Source organism: Rhipicephalus microplus, chromosome 9 (genome assembly GCF_043290135.1).
Source record: "Rhipicephalus microplus isolate Deutch F79 chromosome 9, USDA_Rmic, whole genome shotgun sequence".
In the NCBI taxonomy this organism is placed as follows: domain Eukaryota; kingdom Metazoa; phylum Arthropoda; class Arachnida; order Ixodida; family Ixodidae; genus Rhipicephalus; species Rhipicephalus microplus.
This window is the reverse complement of record NC_134708.1, coordinates 90,322,362-90,347,319: the sequence shown is the minus strand read 5'-3', so window position 1 is coordinate 90,347,319 and position 24,958 is coordinate 90,322,362. Positions and strand designations below refer to the sequence as shown.

Below are 24,958 nucleotides of genomic sequence, written 5' to 3'. Positions count from 1 at the left end.
TTGCAATGGTATGGGCAGTCTTGAAATTTCGTTCTTATTTGTACAGCCGCCCATTCACTGTTATCAGAGACCACTATTCTCTCCGTTGGTTAGTCAACTTGAAAAATTCGTCTGGCCGTCTTGCACGACGGAGTCTTCGGCTCCAAGATTTTGACTTCACTGTTGCTTACAAGTCGGGAAAGACACACCGATGCCGACTGTCTTTCTCGGTCTCCTGTTGAGACGGCATCCCCGGACAACGACGACGACGACACGGCCTTCCTGAAAATTGTGGACACTGCCGCATTTTCTCAGCAGCAGCGTGGCGACGCTGAGCAGCTACCACTTATAAATTACCTACAAGGGCGAACAAGTAGCTTGCCGAAGTTATTTTCGAGAGGGCTGCCGTCGTACTGCTTGCGAAATGACGTTCTTTCTAAGAGGAACTTTCACCCACCGGCAGCAGCTACTTGCTCGTCGTTCCTTCTTCGCTTGCCGTGAGGTACAGCAAGCCTGCCACGACCAACCTACCGCTGGTAACTTGGGTTATGCAAGATCATTGGCGAGGATAAGGCAGCGTAGAACTACTACTGGCCAAGACTTGCCGAAGTTGTCAAAACCTATGTGCAGGCATGTCTCGATTGCCAGCGCCACAAGCCACCATCCATCAAACCAGTTGGCCTGCTGCAGCCTGTCCGAGTGCCGGCGACATTGTTCGCACAAATTGGCATAGATTTTCTGGGCCCTTTCCCAAAGTCTGCCACTGGAAACAAGTGAATAATCGTCACCACGGATTATCTGGCACGATACGTGGAGACAGGCGCTCTGCCACATGCAACGGCAGCTGAAGCGGCGCAGTTTTTCATCGAAGCCATCGTCTTAAGATGCGGTGCTCCCGCAATAGTCATCACTGACAGAGGTACTGCGTTCATGGCCGAGCTTTTAGACACCATTTTCCGACTAAGTGGTACAGCTCACAGGAAGACAACAATGGCGTATCATCCTCAGACCAACGGGCTCACCGGACGCCTCAATAAGACCCTGGCTGACATAAGCATGCACGTATATGTAGAGCACAAGAACTGAGACGTCATTTTGCCCTACGTCACGTCCACGTACAACACGGCTCATCAGGAGACCACTCGGAAGACACCCTTTAGTCTCATTTACGGACGTGAGGTTACGACAAAGTTAGATGCAATAATCCCTCATGAAAATCATGGCGATGAGACGGACGCTGAAGAGTTTACTCAGCTAGCAGAAGGAGCCAGACAACTTGCCAGGTTGCGAATCACCAAACAGCAAGATGACGATGCCAAACATTACAACCTCCGGCACAGACCCGTCATATACAACATGGACGACAAAGTATAGGACTGGACACCTATTCGTCAGCGTGGGCTCTCCGAAAAGCTGTTTCGAAGATACTACGGACCCTACAAGGTTCTGCGACGCATCAGTGACGTCAACTACGAGGTTGTTCTGGACGGCGTGCAGTGTTCAAAGCGGCGCATACATTCAACAGAAATTGCCCACGTGCTTCGGATGAAACCTTACTTTCAGTGACTAACTGTGCAGTTTTGGTTTCACCTTGCTTCTCGAACGTTTAACATCGGGACGATGTTTTTTAATGGGGAATAATGCCGCACGTATGTTCCAGTGGTAAGGACAACGCAGGAGCGCGAGTGTCCTTGGCCGAGGGCAAAAGACGAAGAAATTGTTGCAGCCTGTTTTCTGCGATCGATAAATCGAATTTGCTTGAGGCGCTTTCTGTGCTCGTCAATCTCGCGTCGTCACAATACATACATACATACATACATACATACATACATACATACATACATACATACATACATACATACATACATACATACATACATACATACATACATACATACATACATACATACATACATACATACATACATACATACTGTGGTGTACACGTATCCCGAAGGAGTACGGCCACCAGCGTGGGTCCGGTCTTAGCGAGCCGCAGGGCACGCGTTAACCGTCGCCGTGGCGAGAACACGGTACTGCTCAACGTCACAACACTTTATTGTGGCAACACATAACGCAGTACAGCCCGTTGCAAAAAGGCGCGGCGGGAAAGCAAGTAAGCTTATCCACGCCACGGGCACAAAGTACTACACAGGGTGCCACGAGCACGTCTCTGTAGTAAAGGTGATCCACGGACACACCGGGACCAAGGCCCGGTTGCTCGAGCGAGGGCAAAGGCGCTCGCGTTGGCTTCGAAGGGAGACGGGTCGGCGTAGCTGGGCCACGCACTAGGACACCGTACCACCCCTCGGCCGTGCGTACGCAGTGGGGCAACAAAGGTGAGCGTTCATCTCGGGCGCGAGGCGCCGTCAGCGAAGTCCGACGAGCCCCGAGTGACGGGAATCGACGGAAAAGATTACGTGGCTCACCGTTTGCTGTTCTGGAGAGTATCTGACCCCTGCCTGCGAAAACCTCTCGGGAGTCCCCGCGCACGGCGCCACAGTCCACATCCGCTTCCGGGTGAGGGAGTTAAACGTCACTCCGCCCTTCCCAGCGCGGCTGACAACAAAGGAGGGCAGACATGTCGGGACATGAGAACGGCAGAAAATGCGGGAAAGCCCGCGCAAAAGCAGTGGGCCAGCCTCAATTTCCACAATACATACATACATACATACATACATACATACATACATACATACATACGGAGGAGGAGGAGGAGCGACAGACCCACCCCATAAGGAGCTTCGCCCTTAAAAATCGGGACTACCTCGCGCAGCAACGACTACTTTTCTCACACCGTCAATCACGGTCACCATCTCCGCGATGGCCCACAGCCATTGGGCCACGTTTCACTGCAATGGCACGGGGACGCTTCCCAAACCAATGACGGGAAACTGAAGGACGGTGTGCGGGGCCGTTGAAACTTGAAGTGCGGAAGACATTCCAACGTATATTCCACAAAATCCTGCAGACGTCTGAGTGTAGTGCCAGAGAAATGCCGTATTATACGTCTGAACAAAGTGACCGAGTCTCACTCAACATTCACGTTCTGATAGATGGTATACAGATCAGCGCATTGGTGGGCACAAGTGCAGACTATTCTACAACCAAAGCAAAATAGGCAACCACTCTTAAGATGGTGATGATACCCTAGAATGAGTGATTTGCACAGCTGAGGGACAAGCTGTTACTCCATTGGGTCGCTGTACCACAAGGTTGAAAAATGAGAGTCAAAATTTGTGGTCACCTGCCTTGTACTAGCGAGTGTTCAGGTCAATTCGTTCTCGATATGAACTTCCTATGAGAGAACGGTGTGATTATAAATCTCCGCGAGTGAATGGTGACTTTCTCAACACAAAGTGCAACAGATGGAGGCTCCAATAGCCGTCGTAGGTATATCCTGTGGTGCAGCTGATGAAAGCGTGACCCTGCCTCTCCAAGTGACTGCTTTTGTAGAAGCTACCTGTGAAGACCTCCAAGGCGGTGACCCGGTCACCGTGATCAACGTATCACTTTTCTTATTTCAAGGTGTGTGCGCAGTGCGAAGCGTCATACGTGTTCGTGATTGACCGTCGCAGATACTCGTCACAAATTTCAATTTTGATAACATCTTTTCTGCGGCAACACCATGGTCTTTGGAGACGCTGTACTGAATGTCACTAAGTGTTTCGCCACCTTGGAAACGGTAGATGAAGACAAGTTTCTGAACCACATAGACGTCAATTTGGAGATTTTGGACGAGAGAAACGACGCCAATTCACACTCTTGTGAAAGAATTTTAATTTTGCTTCACTTCATCTAGAGTCGGTAAGACACTCTTCACGAAGAACTCAATTATTACTGACGATGACATTCGCCCAATCTACCAGCAACCTCACCGTGTTTCGGATAAAAAGTGTGAGGCTATACAGACGCAGGTAAAGGAGATTCTTATCGTCGAGGTAATTTCTATCTCCAGCAGCCCATGATCCTAACCAGTTCTTCAAGTAAAGAAGAGAGACAAAACGCTGTGATTCTGAAATATTTACAAGAAGCTCAAAAGAGTCCCCAAGAAAGACGTTTACCCGCTTCCACTGGTTGCTGACTCTAGGACTGAGCCGCTTCTTGGCCTTGCTCAGCGAGCAGTCAACGCAAGGTTGCCTTGAGCATGATAACATGTTTTGCAGGTTATTGTTCAACAATTCTTCGTAATCGTGACTTTCGATTTCATTAAACTTAAAGCACTCAACAGCGAAATTTCTAAGCTGAACACAATAAAAATTACCTTGAGAATTTCATCTATGTGTACTCGACTTAGTACAATTTTTCAATCGATTGTTGAGTCGAAAGACAAGTGTCGAAATTGATTGTCAACTCTGAACAATTGCGTGTGGTTCATCCGTTCTTCTTGCACTATATATATATATATATATATATATATATATATATATATATATATATATATATATATATATATATATATATATATATATATATATACATGTTTATTTATTTATATATATATATATATATATATATATATATATATGGGAAAGAAGTCTGTACTTATTGAATCGTTTTTTTCTGTATAGACACATTATTTTTGAGATATAACCGACAATAACGCAAAGCAAAGTATGAGGAAGTTATTAGACTGAATTGAAATGTAAAGTTTAAGAAAGAAAAGTGGGTGAAAAGATGACTTGCCGTGGGCAGGAACCCAACCTGCGACCTTCGAATAACGCGTTCGATGCTCTACCACTGAGGTAGTACGGCGGCTATCCTCCCAGCCACTTTATTTGGTACATAAGTGAATTTAAATGCGGGAGTGTCAGTCAGCGCCTTCCGTAGTCATCACGGCAAGTGCGGCACAATCATTATGAGGCTGCGTGGTGTCACGTAGCACGTGAACCTATTACAAGCTGGAAGTTGACCAATAGTACCTCGTATACAACCTAAGGCACCAAGTCTGCCAGTATGAAACCTTCGCTATTAATAAAGGGAAAAGTGTATACTTAAGGGTTCTGTTTTCGTATTTTGACGCAATATTAGATACAAAACAATAGTGCGAAGGAAAGTACAGGGTATGTTATTAGACCAAATGGTAATGTGAATGTGATGAAAGAAAAGTGGGGGAAAAATAACTTGCCATGGGCAGGGACTGAACCTGCGACCTTCGAATATAAACACACACACACACACACACACATATATATATATATATATATATATATATATATATATATATATGTATATATATATATATATATATATATATATATATATATATATATATATATATATATATATATATATATATATTATCTGTGCGAAATTGAAAAGACCAGCATGTTTGCGCAGAATACTCGTCAGGTCATTACGCTGGTTGGTTGGTGCTACAAAGCTTGTCGATCATTTCTAATATGAAAGTGTCCTTCGCGTTCAGGTGATCGAAATCGTACTTTTCCGAAGAATCTCTGCTCTCTGCAAGCATGACAAGGGGAACATTTCATATCAACGATTCTTATGAAGTTATAGAACCGCTGCAGCAGTGCCGAAGGTTCATTAGAGCAGTTGATCAACCACAAACCAGTATGCCCTAGCAGAACCGTAAACGTAGAGTATTAGAACATTTTCTCTAAGAAGCTGATGTGAATGGTCTTTACGATAGCATAAAATGTCATCTCGGTTGCAGGAAAACTGACGACAGGAACACACTAGGCAGACAAGAATGGACACGCAAATGGTGCTTTCCTGACAGGGCGGGTTTTCAATAAACGCTACTGAAGCATCTGAATCTGCTGTAACCTCTCCTGTGCGGCAATCGACAGTGGCACCACAACGCTTCAGAAAACTGAGTCCTACAATTACATCATGCGTAGAATGAAAAGAACAGCAAAATCAGAAATAAATTGCTGGCATCATAAGCTAACAGCCACTGTGCAGATAGCGACAGGTTTTAGGACATCTGCGCTCACTACACGATATGTATCGTCATGGTCCGAACAGAACATACCTTTTCATTTAGGGAGGCATTTGAATGCTAGACTCATGACTGATACGGTCGCACCTTTGTGCGCTAAGGCCATTGTTCAGACACCGTCGCTTAGCATACGAATCTTATTTCTAAACATGCAATAACAGAGGTACTTTTGTAAAAATCAAAGGCTCTCAAGCGACCTCAACTCCCACGGTCGCCCCGACTAGTTTTCCGGAGGACGCGAAGAGTAGCGGTGCCGAGGAGACGGCGACCGATTGGAGCGAGGGCTGGCGGGAGTGTAAGACCGCAGTCAGAGGCTGGAGGACGGTTTCGCAGCGGCCTTCGTATAGCGTGTGATGCGCTTCCAAGGAAAGTTGGTGCCCGTGCAAAGCCAGACAGGTGGGATCTCGGTGGGTGGTCGTACCTCGGCGGCTGCCGGTAGTTGCAGTACCTGGCATTGTCGCCTTTGTAGCCACAGTTGTAGCAGATGGGTAGGGGTCACTCACCGAACCACTGCTGAGAGCGCTCCAAGGTGAAGGGTCGAGTATCCGAACAGAATGGAGCAGCTTGCTGAACGGCAACTGGCAGCCTCTCGGGGGTGGGGCCTAGACGAAGTTGTTGGTTATACCGGTGGTCAGACGCGAATGAGTCCCAGCGTGGCCACGAAGTTCTGGCTTCTCTCACGCCCGTCACACATACCGATGGTGGCAGAGGAGCGAACAGGGCCGGATAGTAGGATGAACAGGTAGGCGGATGATGGATGGTGTCGTATGTCTTGTCGACCAGAATGTCTTCACTGTAGCTTTTTGCGCACTATTGCCCAAATAGTAGCGGCAAGGTCGGCGGGTGGACTCAGGTCGATGCTGGCGACCGTTGTTACGTTTTCCAGCTTACCAAATTTAGAGCATCACAACGAGTCTTCAGCTTCTCAAAATTACGAAAGTGACGTTGAACGGTGGAGACAGCGCTCCGTGTTGAAGAAGTCAGGGACGAGCAAGGAGGCCGGAGGCTGGGTTACGTACACACAGGTTTATTCCAAAACCGCGCTCTTGCCTAGAAGCCATCGCCAAGCGCCACACGCACCTCGGGCACACGCGGTCAATGACTTCACCTACTTTGACCTAGATGACAGCATCTAGAACATCTCCCAATGCAATCGAACGACGTTCGCTGCAGCAGGCGGCTTGAGACACGTGCCACTTCTGGTATGTCCGTGGGAAGTGTCCTGGCAACGCCACCAAGTGTCTATAGGACAATTACTGGTACTGACACTACCTGCGTTCTTTTCACTTAGCGAATATAGGACTAGTTCCGTCCGGTTCTACACACAGCACCAGTGTCGGTGTTTGCCCAATAAGATCGAGGCTCATCGGCTGGGGCTTGTACTGTCCCTTTGCTCTTGAGATCTGTCGCCCACACGGCATCTCCATAGAGACGTTCCGGCAGGTCGCGAAATTCGTGAAGTCTTTTGAAGTCTTTGCTTTGACGTTGTCTGTATCTTTCCTCAAAATTCCGAAGGCTGTCTTGACCTGCCAATTGGGGTGTCAGCTTGGTGGAACACAGAGGAATGCTGGATCTCAGCCGATGAGCCATGAGCTGTTCGGCAGGGCTATATTCAATCTTCAAAGAAGTTAACCTGTGAGCTGGAAGTGTCAGGTAAGGGTCCTTTGTCATCGTCATGAATGTCTTGACGATTTTCGCTGCAGCCTCTGCAAGTCCATTACTCTGAAGATAGCGAGCGCTACATGTAATCTGCCTAAACCATAGTATTGGGCGAAGAGTGAAAACTCAGTCGACAAATACTGAGGGGCATTGTCGGAAACCACTTCCTAGGGAATTCAGTGGCGTGCGAAAATTGACTTACAGTGGTTGATTACTCCTGTGGAAGTGAGCTCCTCAAGTTGAACTAGTTCGGGGGATATTGAATATTAGTCTGTAGCTATCAACCACCACGTGATCTTGAAGTGAAACAAATCCATCGCAATGCGTTGCCACAGCCTCTCAGGAAATTCGGAGCCTATTAGTGGTATTTTCCTGTTTACTCTTGTTTCTATGCATCGCTGACATCGGTTCACCAGGGACGAGGCGTCAGATACTATGGTGCACCACCAGACAGAGTCTCTGGATCGAGCCAATGTCTTTCTTATGCCAAAGTTTTCTTCGTGCAAGAGTCATAAAAATTCTTTTAGACATGAGTCTGGGACGACAGCTCGCGATGCGTAGAGGAATAAATCGCTCTCGACAGTGAGATAGCGTCGGTGGGCGTAGAATGGTTTTAGGTTACGTCCCAAGTTTCTCCGAGAGACCATTATTTCTCGCACTGCAGACAAAGTTTTGTGCAAATAGGGTCTGCTTGTTGGGATGCCTTTAATCAATGGAAACAATGTTGCTTTATCGGAATAGAGTTTGTCATAGAGCACACAAAATCTTCAACGCTTTCTTCGAGCTCGCCGTCTCCCGTCTCTCGCAGAGGCGCTCTCAAAAGTGCATCTGCAGCTAAATGTTCTTTTCCTGGTTCATATACAACCTCGTATCGATATCACATCATTCTCATATTTAGCTGCTGTAATCTAGGCGTCAAGTCATCAAGATTCTTCGAAGGGAAGATTGGAACCAATAGTTTGTGATCCGTCTCTAGCTTGAACAGCTTGCCAACAAGATAATCGCTGAATTTATCGCATGCCAAGACTAAAGCAAGAGCCTCTTTTTCAATCTGAGCGTATCGCTTCATCTTTTCTGAGAGAAACCTCGAAGCATAAGCGATGACAGAAAACTTACTATTATTATGCTTCTGCCAAATTTATGCTCCGAGTCTGAATGATGATGCGTCAGCGGTGACGATTGTTTCTTTTGATAGGTCGTAGACTCTAAGAACTGGACGAAAGGAGAGCACCGACTTCCACCTGTTGAATACCTGCTCTTGTGGAGAACCCCAAACAAATTCTTGCTTTTTTAACAACAGGAGTGTGAGTGGCTGCAGAATAGCAAAAAGACTGGGAACGAATCTCGCGAGGTACGTTGCCATTCCGGAGAATTCTCTGCAGGTGGATCAAGTTTTGAGGGCTGTTCATTTTCATTATGGCTTCAACCTTCTTTTCGTCGGGTCCTATTTCGTCTAAATCGAGCCAGTGTCCTAGGAATGTAAGGTGGTGAACATTAAACACGCACTTGCTGTCGTTCAGTGTCATTCCAGCTTTTTCAAGTACCTACAGCACGTTTAGCAGTGTCTCAATGTACTCTTGCCAGTTGGATTCAAAGATGAGGAGGTCGTCCATGTGACAGACAACTTGACTGATGCCTTGTTATATGTAGGTCATCTGCTTCTGGAAGTGTTCAGGAGCTGACGCAATGCCAAATGGTAGTCGGTTGAAGTAGAAGCTCCCAAACGGTGAGATGAAGGCTTTGTTTCTTTGATTCTTCACAAAGCGGAATCCTTTGTTGGTATCGAGTTTGGATAACACGTTTGCTTCATGAAGAATTCCGAATGTGTGCTCCACAGAAGAATTAGAATGCCGTACTCAGAGAGCGTGGCGGTTCGGCTCTCTGAAGCTGACGCATATTCTCACATGTCCGGAGGGCTTTGCGACGACTACCATTGGTGCACAACACTTGGTCGGCTCACCAACAGGTGATATGACAATGAGTTCCTGCATCCTTTGAAGTTTTAACGTTGTTTTCTCGTACAATGAAGTTGGAATGCGCCTCGGGGGGCTGAGTGCGAAAGGTTTCGCTGATGAATGAAGCTGAATACTGTGTTCTTTGAGCAGCTCGCTGAGTCCTTGGCACACCACTGGAGTTTCTTCTTTCGAGTTCAATTTGTCGGCGACGGCGTTTACCGAGGTAAGCATCTGTAGTTTTTTGATGGCTCGCTAGTCTATCAACAGAGTGCAGATCTGATCTAGGACGTATATATCCTGAATAGTCGCGTGGTTGCGGTAGATAAACGAGAATTGAGCGACTCCTGCTGCTAAAAGAAGCTTTCCATCTGGGCCATGCAACTGATGAGGAGGAGCTGATAGAGGCACCTTGTCCTTGAGCGACTGGAATACGTGCAATGTGAGGATGGTTTTTTCGGTACCAGTGTCGATTTTGAGGTCTACTGGCTGGCCTTCAACCAAGACTTTTGCTACCCAGTTTCCAGTATCTCTCGTCTTGACTGCTTCAAGAAATCCTGCTTCTAAAGTTACGTGCTTGGTTTTGACTCAATCGATGCGTCACAACATGCATAGGGAGTCATTGTGACCTTTCTTCCGGCAATTACAGCAGACTTCCGAGCGTGTTGGGCAGAGAGTGCGAGAGTGACGCTCTTGAACACCCCAAAGGCATGATTTCTGCTCTCTGTTTTTACCAGGAGGTGAAGATGGCTTGCAGGTCTCGTGTAGATAACTGTCGCTTTTGTCTTGCATTGAAGCACGTCGACTGGTCTGCGCACTGGATGCAACTTTTTTTGTTCAAAGATGACACTTCCTGGTAGAGTTCCGCTTGTTGCTGACGGACACTTTCGATCAGGCAAACAGAATCTAGAGCTTTATGTAATGTGAGCACTGCGCCGAGCTGTAACCTGGCCGATAGCTGCTTGTCTTTTATCCCAACTATGAAGCGGTCGCGCACTAACTCCTCTCGAAGAGCATCGTACTCGCTATCTTTCGAAAGCGTGTGAAGCGCTGTGACGAAATCATCGGCCGAATCACCATATTGTTGCAGCCTGATGTTGAATCTGGCTCGTTCTAAGAATATGTTGCGTCACTGAATGCAATACTTCTCGAACTGCTCCATGATGGCGTCGAATGTCTTGGAGTTCTCTTCGGATAAAGCGAAGGTGGCGTTGATTTCGTCGGCTTGCTCACCCATGATGTAGAGTAGGGCGTCTACCTGATGTTGCTCGGGCTTCACGCACAAACTTGATGAGGTTCGGAAACGTTCAAAACGCTGTTTCACTTCAGTCACTCGTTTGGCGACGAAAAGTTGAAGGCTTCCAGCGGTTGAATGATGAATGATGTCATGACCAGTGCTATTTTGCTTGCGGCGTCCTTCGCGAGGATATTGACTAGAAGCCGATGTCCACTGGTAGCACCTGTTCATTTGAAACCACGTTGAAGTCGTCAAAAATGAGCGAAAAGGCAGGAGGCTGGGTTACGTAGATACCGGTTTATTCGAGAACCACGTTCTAGCCTAGGAGCCCTCGCCTCGTACACCTCGAGCGCACGCTGTCACCGGCTTCACCTGGCTTGTCCTAGATGGTAGCATCTACAACAGTGAGGTCTTCCCTACTTATAAAAACAATGTTAAACGCCTTCTGCTATATCTTTAGAAATGTGTCGCCAAATAAAGGTTTTATATAGTGAATAAAACACCAAATAAACGTTTTATTCACTCTCTCTAGACGCAAGACCATGGTCTTTCGATGACATTTGTGGTGTAACATCGAGATACGGGGCCAACGTTTTTTTTTCTCTTTTTAGTCATGCTGCCGCGACTATGGCTGCAGTTTTTTTTAATTTTTTGGTTGGAGACGGGAGTGCTAACAGTGCTGAGACGTAGTTTTGACTTGGCAAATGCAACGACACTGGCTTGTGAACAGCTGAAGGGAAAAGAAAAGTTCTTCAAGCCTGGTATGCTCGTCATGACGCTTGCGCATGGCCTCCGAACGTGTGCACGGACTTTTCAGTTGAGTAAACTGGTCGGCCTTCTTTTATTTCTTTCAAAATACAGTTTGATAAGGTAGCATTATGATTGTGCATTTTATGGCTTATTTGCTACGTTACGTTGTACTGAACTTTTCCGTGTTTGTGCTTGAAGCTGTTCGTCTCGAAGAAATACATGCTCATTCAATAACTATTTTGAAAAATGTTCGCAACGACAAGTGTCAAAATGGAGCGGGCAGTGCAAAATAAAAAAAGAACAATGCCGGTTTATCTTAAAACTTACTTTCCTAAGGGGTTGAAGCTACGCCTTTCTTAAAAACAGGCCGCATCTATGCTAACTGTATATGCCCACTTTGCTAGAAGTATCACAATGAGCACACACTAAAATTTGACTGTAATAAGAATTATTACTTGATAAAATTAGGAAATTAACGGTAGGGTCCTTCCTGATGAATTCTACAAGTGTACCGAAAAGGGATCATTTTAGTCAAAAGTCGCTTTGGAATGTTTCAGCAAAAGTAGAGCTATCCATTTCGAAATGTAAAGAAAACTTTGGCCAGTTTCGAACTTTGTTCACGTCAGGGAGGCGTGTCTTTATCATGTTGGGGCTGTCTCACACTGGATTACATTGGATGTTCTTCATAATAATGAACGCTCATCCTGTGTTTGTGTGCATGTGAGTGTGTGTGTGTGTGGGCGTGCGCACCTGTGTGGTTACTTTTAGAAGTTGCTTCTTCTCATAGACTCACAGACTGTATAGTGTCTGTGGGTTGACTGTTTTAAGTTTCCTTGCTTGTCATATGATATGTAGTTCTCGTGTATATTTACTTTTTTGCAAAATTATGCAGGAAGCGATTGGCTCAAGCCTTTTGTCATGAATGAATCTTATAGATGGTCTTTCGGGGATGTTGAAGAGCTGTTCTCGGTAGCTACACTTTCTTAGTTTGCCGAGCAACGTTTCGCAGCATTATGGTGTTCATTTTAAAGCGCCGCGCTTCAAACTTGAGTGATGTTGATTTCGTTTGATCTGTCCTAGTGCGTTTTGTTTTTGGTGGCTTTCAGTTTGTTTGTTTATTCTTGTCTCCTTTTTCTAAATGCTGGGTAATCATCCAGAATTGGCAGCTTATTTTGATTAAATCAAAGAATAAGAATTCAAGTTTTTCCTTCAATTTCATTGGCTAGAGCTCTGAGGAAAAGAATACACAGTACCTATGCAGTGCTTGCATGAGAATAGGGATTTCCTTCATATAACCAATGCGTGAAAAGATCGGCCTACATTAAATAAATAGCGGAGCAAACTCTTTGAAAAGACTGGTCCACCACACTGAAATTCTGTCTAGACGAAGTAAGTTCATTCGTAAAAAACTCCAGAGGTACCACGCAGAAACTGCGGATAGCCGGAGCGAAAAATCATCAAAAAATGTGCCGGAGATGCCAGTCCAGCCAGCTGGAGGTAAATGCCAGCAAAACGTACTCTGTTGGTGCCACGCAATTGCTCCGGTCTGCCGCAGTGAAACATCTTTAAAAGGTGCTCCGGGTGCGCCACGCAAATAAAACCAGAGCAAATATTTTGCTCCGGATGTCCGGAGCGAAAATTGCTCCAAATAGGGGATACTCTAGAGGACAACTGTTTTACTCCGACCACGGAGTAATTTTTTTTACAGTGTGGAGGTACAGCCAATGCGCTGACACGACTGCGTGCACTGTACGGTGCGCAAAACCTTACAATAGTAAAATCAACATTCGCGAATATTCAACGAACGAGTTTAGATGTGGCATGAAGCCTCTGCACACGTCGCCCTTTGGACAGAGCGAGAAACGAATGTTATACTTAGCAGTAAAGGCCGGCAAACTGTATCTGCTCCTCTATACGCTTTGATTTTTTTGTTCTTTTATTATTTGTAGCGGAAAATTAGCACCATTGCCACAATCGTAATACCATTGATTACTGGTAACAGTTGATTGCGTTTAACAAAAACGTAAACATTATATGAGGTCACGATCGCATCCGTTTTGAGTATATCACATGCAAAACTATGGTCGAGCTGAGAATTACTATATTGACTAATCATTGGAAAAGACAATATGCATTTCTCCTCTTGACGTGGTGGTTAGACTACTGGGCTCAGATGCTGGAGGTTGCGCGTTCAATTTCTTCTGATTGAAGTGTTTCTTCTTTCTGTGCAATTTTTGATCACTAATTTTTTTTTCATGCCTTATATGCAAACATGTTCTGTGTGGCAGCTGGGCAGGATAATTATGACGCTGAAGAGAGGTTTTGTGCGTCATTTTTTTCCAGTATTGCACATACGGCAGAATACACCACGTGTAACCTTATTGCGGCATCAAAATCTACCATAATAGTGGATGGTGGAATCCTTGTGGTAAAAATATCTTCAGTAGGGGACCTACTCTCCTATTCGAATGTGTCTGACAACATACCTTGTCTTTTTATCAGCTAATAAAAGTGCAATGCGGTTATAAGCAACATGAATAAAGACGGTGCTCACAAAAACGATGTATATAGGCGTGCGTTTTGCGCCACCTGGTGCAGCGTGATTTACCAACATATCTACACCGTGTGGCTGCAACGAACAAAACAAGCAAAAACGGACCCATCATAACATGGTGGCGAGCGCTATCTGGTAGGCGTAATTTATTATCATCAGTCTAACCATAAACATCTTTGCAGCTCATTGACTATAATGGACACAATTTATTCTCTGTCACCGGGCCACCAACGAACTCTATTAAAGTCCATCAACGTAAATGCACTTTAGGGAGTTTGATGAAGATAAAGTTAGGCGCACGTCACAAGGCAGTGTGTAAAATTGCCGGGTGATATGGGCTAACTTCATCTCTGTCAAACTATCTAGGGGAGTTCTACGTTGATGAAATTTAAGAGAATTCGGTTGTGGCAGTGGGGCAGAGACATTGCATTTGCTGATGTTCCGAGTAAGCTGGATGTTTGAATTACCTGATTGATTTATATGTGGGGTGTAACGTCCCGAAACCACTATACGATTATCAGAGACGTCGTACTGGAGGGGTCCAGAAATTTCGACCTTCTGGGGTATTTTAACGTGCACCGAAATCTGAGCACATGGGCCTACGACAATTCCGCTTCCATCGGAAATGCAGCTGCCGTCGCCGGGATTTGAACCCGCAGCCTGCAGGTCATCAGCCTAATGCCTTAGCCGCTAGACCACCGCGGCAGGCTTGAATTACCTGTCTGTGTGTTGCTATCGCTACAAGTGTGATATTTTGCGTTCATAAAAAGAAACCGTCATCAAATGAAAACAAAACTCCACGAAATTCACTAGAATTTATCGGTAACAGAACATCAAAGTCATTAAGTGTAAATTCAGGAAAATGAAACACTCATGTGACAAAATTCTACTCTTGATTGCGTTGGCTCATTAGCCGAATACATCGGGGAAAGAAAACGCGGTGCGCGACTTGAGGACTTATGATGCGATCAAAAAACACACGACAGTCTGGATGAGGTGCGAAACGCGCATAAGTAGCGGTAACGCGCAAATCGTAGTAGGACTGGTCCCCTAGAAAGAGAAAAGAACCACATTAAGAAAACTGCAGTGAAGCCATGTGAAGCTCTCTCTCTCTATATATATATATATATAACTTTCACGAGCAACCCAAGAATCATAAACACTTCAGCATATTAGAACAGAGCATGCGACTATGCAAACTTTTCACTTCTCCTCCTTTTGTGGTATACAGACAGCCGATAAATATAAAGGATCATTTAATAAATTCTAAGATAGGCGTGAAACCTCGAATAGGGTGTCACCCTTGCAGAAAAAGCAGATGCAAGGTATGAAAACACATGCAGACTACGACAGTGGCAAAAAGCACCCACTCAGATTTTAAGCACAGGATAAGAGCTCCACTAGACTGTGAGTCAGACAACGTCATGTACCTCCTGGAATGTGGGGTATGTAACAAGCATACGTGGGCCAGACAGACACACCATTTAGAATTAGATTCAACAACCATCGGGCACATGTACGATCCCTGCCAGGCCTTCCACTTTCAAAACACAGCACATTAAAATATCACAGCTTTGATGACATCAGGGTTACACTATTAGAAAATAATTTTCGAACAACCAGAGAACGAGAACAACGGGAATCTTATTTTATCTACAAAATTAACAAGATAAAATACGGAATAAATGAACACCCAGGCACTTTTTCAGCGTTACGATCACTAAAAGACGCAAACGCTTCCTTCTAATCAGTTCGTTTTCATTACGACAATACTATTCCCCCCTAACAGAGAGAGAGATAAGTTTATTTACAGAAAGGCAGAGAGGTCGGCCTGAGTGATAGCTTGCTCTAGGCTGCTACTCTACACTGGGGAAAGGGAAAGGAGAAAAGAAAGAATAGTAGATGATGACGGTGAGATAGAGAGGTGGGTATGTAGTGTTCTTTCTAGCAGAGACATATTTTATAGCCGCGCTTATAGTCCAGTTGTTTTCAAAAAGGTTATAACTGCTCTTGTGACCGCAGTAGCACTGTTGGAGTCTGGCAAAGGGCCCAACATGGTCTCTTCAGTTAATGACCTACTGCATTAGAGGTCAGTAGAAGAAATCAGTGTTTGTCGTTCACGTGTGTATGCTGGGCAGACACAAAATATGTACTCAAGTGTTTCTGGCACATCACATTGTTCACAATTAGGACCGGTGTCACTGCGACCAATGATATGTGCGTAACTTCTGGTGTATGTCAAGACGAATGCGATGGATCATACTTGTGAGTTGCCGTTTCAATTTAGGGGGCATGCAGCACCGCGTTTCCGGGTTCCATTTGTGAAGTCGCTAGTGTCGCAGTTCCGGTTTTTACCAGTGCTGAAGTGTGTAGTTGCGCATGACGCAGCTAAGCAGTGCGTTCGGGTCAGCCTGTGAAAACGCAATTCGTACTTCGGGGGCACAGCTTAAGGCATTTTTAGCTTCAGCGTCTGCGTCTTCGTTTCTCATCACGCCTCAATGAGCGGGAATCCACTGGAAATTGATAAGATGGCCATTTGTTGAAGCAACCGGAATAAGTTATGCAATTCATATTGCCAAGCTGTAATACCGACCTTGCTTCGTGAGGCATTTAATGGTTTGCACAGTGGGTTTGGCATCACAAAAAATCGTCACGGCTCGAGGTCGCTCTGTGGAAATATCTCTTATTGCCTCCCGGATAGCGACAAGCTCTGCGGTAGCTGATGTGAATTTATGGTCCACTTCAAATCGTCGAGCGACATCCATGTCTGGGATGACAAAGGCTGTGGTGGAGGTGTTCAGCGTGGTGGATCCGTCGGTGTACACGTGCAGAGAATCACTGTAAGTTGTATAAATGCGATATAGGGTCAGTTTTCTGAAGCCAACAGAAGAATTGAGCGAGTTTTTCGTAATTCCAGGTATCGTAAAACAAACAGGTGGTTTAGGCAGGACTCATGAAAGCACTGCAGGGGCATTTGGCGAAGAAATCCTTAATGATATAATATTTTCACACCGCAATATTACTGTTGAGAAACTGTAATCTGGGTGAGTGGCTAGTTGTACTGACAGTGGATGCTGTCTGTGTCTGCTCAGCAATCGGAGGTGAACTCTAAGTGGCTCGCAGAGCGTGTATACACTGATGTGACAAGCCCGAGCTTCTGCGAATGTCCTATTTGTTGAAGTACAGCGCGGTAGACTCAAACATCTTCGTAAGCATTGAGCTTGAATACTCTCTAGCGCCTTCACACAACTAGGTATCATATTTGAAAGCAAGGGCATGCTTTATCGAACGTATCCCACAAATAGAGCAATGTACAATTGAAGTAGCGATGATTCTGACGGGCCCCATCTTGCTCCTGCTACGTGGCAAAAAATGAGAGCAAAGCTCTTCAATTTAGATTTAGGTACTGCGACTTGCCTCGTCCACGATAGATCTCTGTGTAGGACAATCCCCAAAGAACTTGTGGTGCGTTACAGCAGGTATGGCTGCCACATTAATAAATATCGTGTATTGCGACGTATGCTTGCGCGTAAACGCAAGCACTGCACATTTGTCGATTGAAAGAGTGAGCCCTTCACGTCGTAGATGTTTGAATGTGAACGTCACTGCACGCTGTAGTCGAGCTCGCAATTGCAGAAGAGTAGTTCCGGATGCCCATATGCATATTTCATCAGCGTATGCACTGATATTCACCGTGCTCGGAAATTCTGCTGCTAGGCCAATCATTGTGACATTGAATAGGATCGGACGGACAACTCCTCCTTGGGGAACACTGCGGTGAACCTTATATCGATCAGTGTCTCCGTTAATTGTCGTCATGTAAATGGTGCGCTCCCTAAGGTAGCTAAAATTCCAAGCATACAGTCGTCCACCGATGTCGAAATCTTCCAGTGCGTCAAGGATCGCATTATGCAGCACAGTATCGTAGGCACCCTTAATGTCTAGGAAGACCGCCGCCAGTAGTCTGTGTCGGATTCTTTCCTCTTCAACGCCGGTGATCAAGTCGACCACACAATCAATGGCGGATTGGCCTCTTCTGGAGCCGTTCATAAAAGTAGGAAAGGAGTTGTTGCTCTCTAGAAGCCACTCTAATCTTGACAGTACCATTCTTTCAATTACTTTCCCGACGCAGCTGGCTGAGGCGATTGATCTGTAGGAAGAAAGTGCATGAGGACACTTCCCTGGCTTAAGCAGTGCAATAATGCGACTGCATTTCCAATCAGCTGGGACTACTCCTGACTCCCATGAGGTGTTATAATGAGATAACAGGATACGTCGTGCTTCTGTATCAAGGTGATTGAGTGCAGCATACGTGATTCCGTCAGGTCCTGGTGCTGATGATCGGCGCGAGGCAGAAATGGCAGCGTCAAGCTCATGCATTGTAAAACGTACATCAAGGCGTTCGTCAGACGATGAAGGCGCAATGCTAGTAGGAGGCTCATTAGTGGCAAGACCATCAGTGGTGTCCACAATGAGGCTGCAGTAGTCACTGGCAATCTCAACTTCTGACGGCACCTGATGTAGTGCAACAGCTTGAAATATTTGACGTTGTTGGGGAGTTGTCTGCAAACTTCGTACCACCCTCCAGATCTTAGATAGAGGTTGCCTGGGATCCACAGATCCACAGAATTTTCTCCAACGTTGCCTGTCAATCTTGTCAAGATGCAGAGGAACATGTCGTTGAGCTCGACGACAGGCGGGAAGGTCTGAAGGCGACTTCGTTCGTTTGTGTCGGCGTTCGGCATGGCGATGGATGGAACGAAGGGCCTCGTATTGGTATTCACCTGCTGATCTCTGCATCGGTAGGTTAACCTGTTTGGTTGTGTCGCGCAGTGAAGAAGCAATGATGTTCTCTACCTCGGATGGATCAGTCATGTGCTCACAGCCAGACTTTACAGATACCTTGAACAGTGTCCAGTCGGTTTGGCGGATGTAGTGTGTGTGCGTGCGGCGAAACCATCTGAACTGAACATAGGTTGGAAGGTGGTCACTGCCGCGAGTGTCCAAATCTGTGCACCAACATGCGGAAGACAGAAAGCTTCTGGAAACGAAACAGAGGTCGAAGCAGCTGCTGTAAGACGTGCCACGAAGAAATGTAGGCGATCCGTCGTAGAGTACGCTTAGTCCATAGTTGCATATAAAACTAGCCAAATCCCTTCCGCGATGATTCGTTGTAGTGGTACCCCAGAGAGGATGATGTGGATTAAAATCGCCAATCACAATGTGTGGCCTTTGTGCTGCTTGAAGAATGGTCTCCAGGTGGAAGCAGTCCATCTGTGCACTTGGGTGTATGTATCCTCCTATTACTTAGAATGTCCACTCCTAATGTGTTACAGTCTGCCTCACGTAATTCTGCTTGTATGCGACGCAACTTCATGTCTCAAGAACGTCAAATGACGGCGTATACAAACGAGAACTTCGCTCGTACATTGATCACAGCGGGACCAATTTTGGATATATCCAGATATACAAAAAGCTGAAAACATAATTACAAACAGTTGAAATATACGAAAAGATGAAAACATAATCGGTTCACATATAACGATAACAAAAAATTGATATTTAAACACCCATTGTCTGAAGTCTGACTGACGGCCACGTAGGCCACGAGCATTATATTGCATAACAAGCGACTGGCGCATGCGTTCTTCGAACATCAATGCCATGTTCACTTACTGAAGAACGAGAAAGAGGTTCCAAAACCTCAAGTAGCTGCACAGCCGCCTTATAACAGTGGGAGTGTTTAGGCTGCTGAGGATCTTACGCATCGAAACCATCAAACTTTAAGCTTGTTTTCTTCATTGGAGGCAGGGGCACTATGTGATGATGGCGCTACCGTAGTTCTTGACGGTAGTGAAGGCCACTGAGTCTCCGACGTGGTGAGAGCCAAGAACTGGTTACATTGTACTTGCGTGGACTGTATTGGCATTTGAGCATCTGTATCCTCTTTTCTGGCCGACAAAAGTAGGCTAGGAGGTGGTGAGGGCACGGTTTTGTGTGTCGAATTCGATAAGCTATGAGCACTGCTGCTTCGTTTGCGTCGATGTCGCGAACGATGTTTACGGCGCCGTACAGCTATTACAGCTTCTCTGTGAGTGGAGTGGTCTCGAACCATCTTCTTCAAGATACTAATTTCATTCCTCATTCTGGGACATTCCTTTGATGTTGCGTCGTGGTCGCCTGAGCAGTTTGGGCATTTGGCCACAGCATTGCAGTTATCACCAACATGAGGGCCACCGCAATGCTTGCAGGTTACTGCACCCTTGCAAACTGCACTAACGTGCCCAAATTTCATGCATTTATGACATTGCAGAGGTTTTGGTACGTAAGGACGTATTGAGTTCCTCACGTACCAAACTTTTACATGTGTGGGTAACGTCTTCGACTGAAACGCTACTTTAACACATCGCGTGCGTCCAAAGTGGTGGAAGCCAAGCACGGGAGCCGATGATGACAGCAGTTTCTCGAGACTCGAGTCTGTTATCTCCTCATCCACATCGTATATAACTCCTGTTGACGTTTCTTCGTCTTACGCAGAGAATGCGCGAACCGGAATATTTCCTAATCGAGCAATCGCTTTCAGCGTGTCCATTAAGGCCTTCGTAGTGACCTCCACGGACAGTATGTTCTTTCGGGTATTTATGCGTATTTCTACGACTTTCCCTGGAGCGATGAGCTCAAAGTACTCTGTCAGGCTCTGCCTATTTAGAGAGTTCAAGATGTCTGTCTTCGATGTCAGCACATACGAAATGGTGTACGACCGCATGCTACTCGCCTTTGTCTGTGCTTGCAGGCTAGTGGGCGATGTCCGGCTGATTTTCCTCTTCAGGCGTCGGCTTGGTACGACCACGACGTCGCTGTCCGAAGCCATATCTTCAACGGAGGAGTCATCAGAATTGTCAACGTGGACCACGCTTGGGCCGGGTTGAGAACTTGCGTCAGACGCACTATGATGTGGTTGGACTGGTCCCGGTTGCTAGATGGGGTTTTGATACCCCATTCTAAAGGAAAACGTCCCTCCGAGGTGTGTCGAGTATTGAAAAATCTTAGCAAAAAAATCAGAAAACTCACAGAGCTCCAAGCAGAGGCTGTTCTCTGTGACTTCTTCTTCCTTCCCTTACCCGCTAACAAAGCTTTTAGCCTATGCATCTGACAATATGGAAATGGTTTGCCTCTTCAAGCGCAGCCGGAACGCACTGATAAGCGGTCCCGGATGTCATAGAGTTCCCCCCCCCCCTTTCTTTTTTTAATTTTTAACGTACAATTTCTGTTAGTCACTGACAGGAGCCATTGCATATAATAAATATCGATGGTGGCGCCTCCATTACCGGCTTTTCAATTTCTCCCGACGCCAACAGCACGCACTCTCTACATCAATTCTTCGTAAACTTCAAAGAAGGATGAGCCGCCAGCGGATTACACGGGAAGCTGAAATACAAGAACGGCGGCACACTGCCCACTTGGAGAAAAGTTGGTGCGGGGGCGGTATTGTTGACAATGATGGAATCGCTCGTCTACCTCGGCCCTACTCACTTGAGATGCTGCCCTTTCTAATTCCGCAGTGTCGGTCTTGCTTCTTCTCCAATATTTTCTATATTTCTTTAACGTTTCTGCCCCTGTTTCGTTTTTTTTTTCTTTTTACTTTAATTTTGACCCCTTCCCTGCTGTCTCGACAGGCTATAAGAAGACACCGAAAATGTGTAAATATTAACATGCCTTGAAAAATACGGGCCTCCCGTCGAAACGTCGGCAAAATAAACAGTTGTTATGTGAAAGCGCATCTACTTTCATATTTCTAACCTTGCGGCAGCCAAAGTCATTCTTCTGCATATATATATATATATATATATATATATATATATATATATATATATATATATATTTATATATCTATATATCCGCATGGAAGAATACGCACGTACGAAGTGATCTTGTGATCTTATTGACGGTTCGGCCACGGGTTCAGCCTTCATCAGAATACGGTGTACGGCATAAGTGCTGTTTATATACATGTGCATATCATTAAGCTAAAGTATGAAAACTGGCATGAAAGGCGATATATGGGCATATATAAATGCAAGTGACACGATTTGACGGGCACCTGATACACGTGTAAAAAGATATATTTTCCATGCGCGAGCACGTGGTGAGCATGTTGTTTACAAATAAAAGATAAAACACATAAAAGACAAAGCGCATAACATATAAATAAATATATATATATATATATATATATATATATATTTATATATATGACTACGCGAGAGTACTGAAGTATAGAGAACTGCAGTATAGAGTACTGCAGTATAGAGAGTACTGCAGTTTCGGTGCCAATCTAGCCTTCTTCGCAGAATGTCAGGGAAATGGCACAAGACACCAAGCGTAGCAGAGGACCAGCCACCCAGTTTAGGGGCGAACAAGTAATAAAAAACAAACAAAAGAAAACAATAAAAGCAAGCAAACACAGGAAGCAACAAAATCAATCGCTTTGCAGAGTGCTCGTTAGCAGCTCCTGAGAAATTGTAAAAAAAAATAAAAGCAAAAACAGAAGGAAGTACAGGTGAAGAGGCGCCGTAAACAGGCGGTTTATTCGTGCGTTTTCTTCATCTGACAGATAGCAACGTCGGTCTGACCTAGCGATGAAAGGAAATAAGTATCTTCAGCATTCGGTAGGGGCACCATCTCGGAATCAGCCGCGCGGATTCTGTGAAATAGGGAGGTACAACAACACACAGTTGCCTTTCTCCCAACTCACACGGGAAAGATCGAGGGCGCTTCATTTAACCTCGTCGGAAAAGCCCACAGAGCTGCGTGAGGAGTCGTCGACCACGCCGCTTTTGAACAGCATGACGACGATGTTTTGGACAACGAAGGTCCCCTAACGACGTACAATGAACTTGGCAAGAAATCTTATCTGAGCAGGCGAAAGTGTCTGCTACCGCACAGTAAACTGAACAGGCCTCAGGCACTGATGCTCAGACACCTGCTGGTCACGGCAAATCCCAATCCCGCACTCATGCCTGAAATGAACCCAGGAATTCCGACGTCAAGCACATGCGCGCTTTCCACAGACTTTCCCAGCTTATATCATAAGCTCTGGCTGTTCCTTACGTTACTGGCGGAAGACGTTATGTCGTCAAAGGGGGATGCTGAGATACGCAGCGCCGATTTAGGGAGTCAGCCATGGGCAGTCCGACGGACCCCCGGCGTGGCGGACAGGTCAGGTCTATCTGTCCCGACGTGGGAGCGGCCCGTAACGTGCTTGTTCACGCCCGAATGGACGTGAACAAAGTTTTCTATACCATACTATATTCACAGAGTGAATGAAGATGAGTGGGGCGAACTTTCGGATGGTTTTATTGGTCCACCGTGAATCGTCCGTCTGCTGGCCGCGTCCATTCATTTGTTCGTTTGTCTGTCTGTTGATCTGTGCGTCAGTCTGTCTGTCCATCTGCTCGTTCATTCTTCTCTCTGTCTGTATGTCCGTCCGTCTGTCCATATGCCCATTTGTGTGTATGTTTGTCTGTTTGTCTGTTCATCTAGTGAGCACTGGAATCTTTTCAAATGCCGCCATCTCGCATCTTTTCATTAAATATTTGTCATTTACAAGTACAGCCATCCAGCGGACGATCCAAGCACTAAACAATAAGTGGGTACCTTCTACAACTACATTCTTTGAGGACGCGCGACCCTCGGCTTAAGGAGCTTAGCCTTTGAAATTAAAAGAGATTTACCACCTATGCACATCACACTTACAGAGTTCATGTTGAGATAGTCAAGTGGTTGGCGCGTAGTGCTTGGCCGGAGACACTTAAGCAACACGTACAGCACGCTACAGCTTTAGATAACCTTTTTCCCCAGTATCAGGGAGAAAGTGTCTTCCCTTTTTAAATGCGAAGCAATTCCTGGCAAACTTCAGCGAATTTCAGCGTATCTATCTATCTATCTTTCTATCTATCTATCTACCTATCTATCTATCTATCTATCTATCTATCTTTCTATCCGTCTATCTATCTATCTATCTATCTATCTATCTATCTATCTACCAGCCGCCTACCACTTTTAGCTGTCCTGGCCGTTTGGATACTGGTATCAATACCAAACTTCGTATGATATAACACGACTGTAAGATGAACATGACTCACTAGTCATATTATGAAAAGCATGACATGCATATCATAGATGTCATGATTTACATCATGACATCTATGATCTATGATGTCATGGTCTTGCTTCTCTTGCGGTAGTTTGATTCACATGATATGTAGCAAAACTGGTATGGTATGACATGACTGCATGGAAAACACATGCGAGATACGGCAATATCAAAATCATGACATGTGTGTCACGTAAAAACATTATTACATGCTACGCTCATGATGCTCTCGCGGCCGTTTCGCCAGCTTCATATGCACCAAATTTGGTATTACGTGACGGGAACATACGCCATAGATAAATGACAAGTCAAAACATGATGATCATGACATGCGTGTCATGTAACAACAAGACTACGTCCCACACTCAAGATGCGCTCGCGGCCGTTTCGCTACCCTGGCATACGCCAAATTTCAATATTACGTCACGTTAATGAATGACGAAGGTATGCGACGGGTGCAAACATGATAATCATGAGATGTGTATCATGTAAGAACATTAATACACGCCACACTCAAGGCACCATTACACTTCAACGTGAGCCGGCGTTGTTGAGAGGCACACGCGGTGGTGTATAAGTAACGCCATCGGCGCGAAATGCAGCGTGTGGCATTTCGCGCCGGTCGGTTGTCACCGGGCCGCGCCGACGGACGCTGGTCGCGCCTGGCGTCATACTACAGTGTGCTCGTGTTTTGCTAGCGTGGCGTCGC

General features: G+C 45.7%; 2 protein-coding genes across 2 annotated transcripts in view; both read right to left on the bottom strand.

Moving 5' to 3' along the window:
* Positions 1-24,958, bottom strand: part of LOC119163154 (uncharacterized) — a 511,564-nt gene that overhangs the window by 339,959 nt on the left and 146,647 nt on the right. The window lies entirely within an intron of this gene.
* The window catches only part of LOC142771995 (uncharacterized), a 34,997-nt gene continuing 24,932 nt past the window's right edge, over positions 14,894-24,958 (bottom strand). Inside the window, exon 5 of the mRNA XM_075874056.1 lies at positions 14,894-15,143. Coding sequence (XP_075730171.1) covers positions 14,980-15,143 — 164 coding nt within the window. The 3' untranslated portion in view covers positions 14,894-14,979. The remainder of the gene's footprint in view (positions 15,144-24,958) is intronic.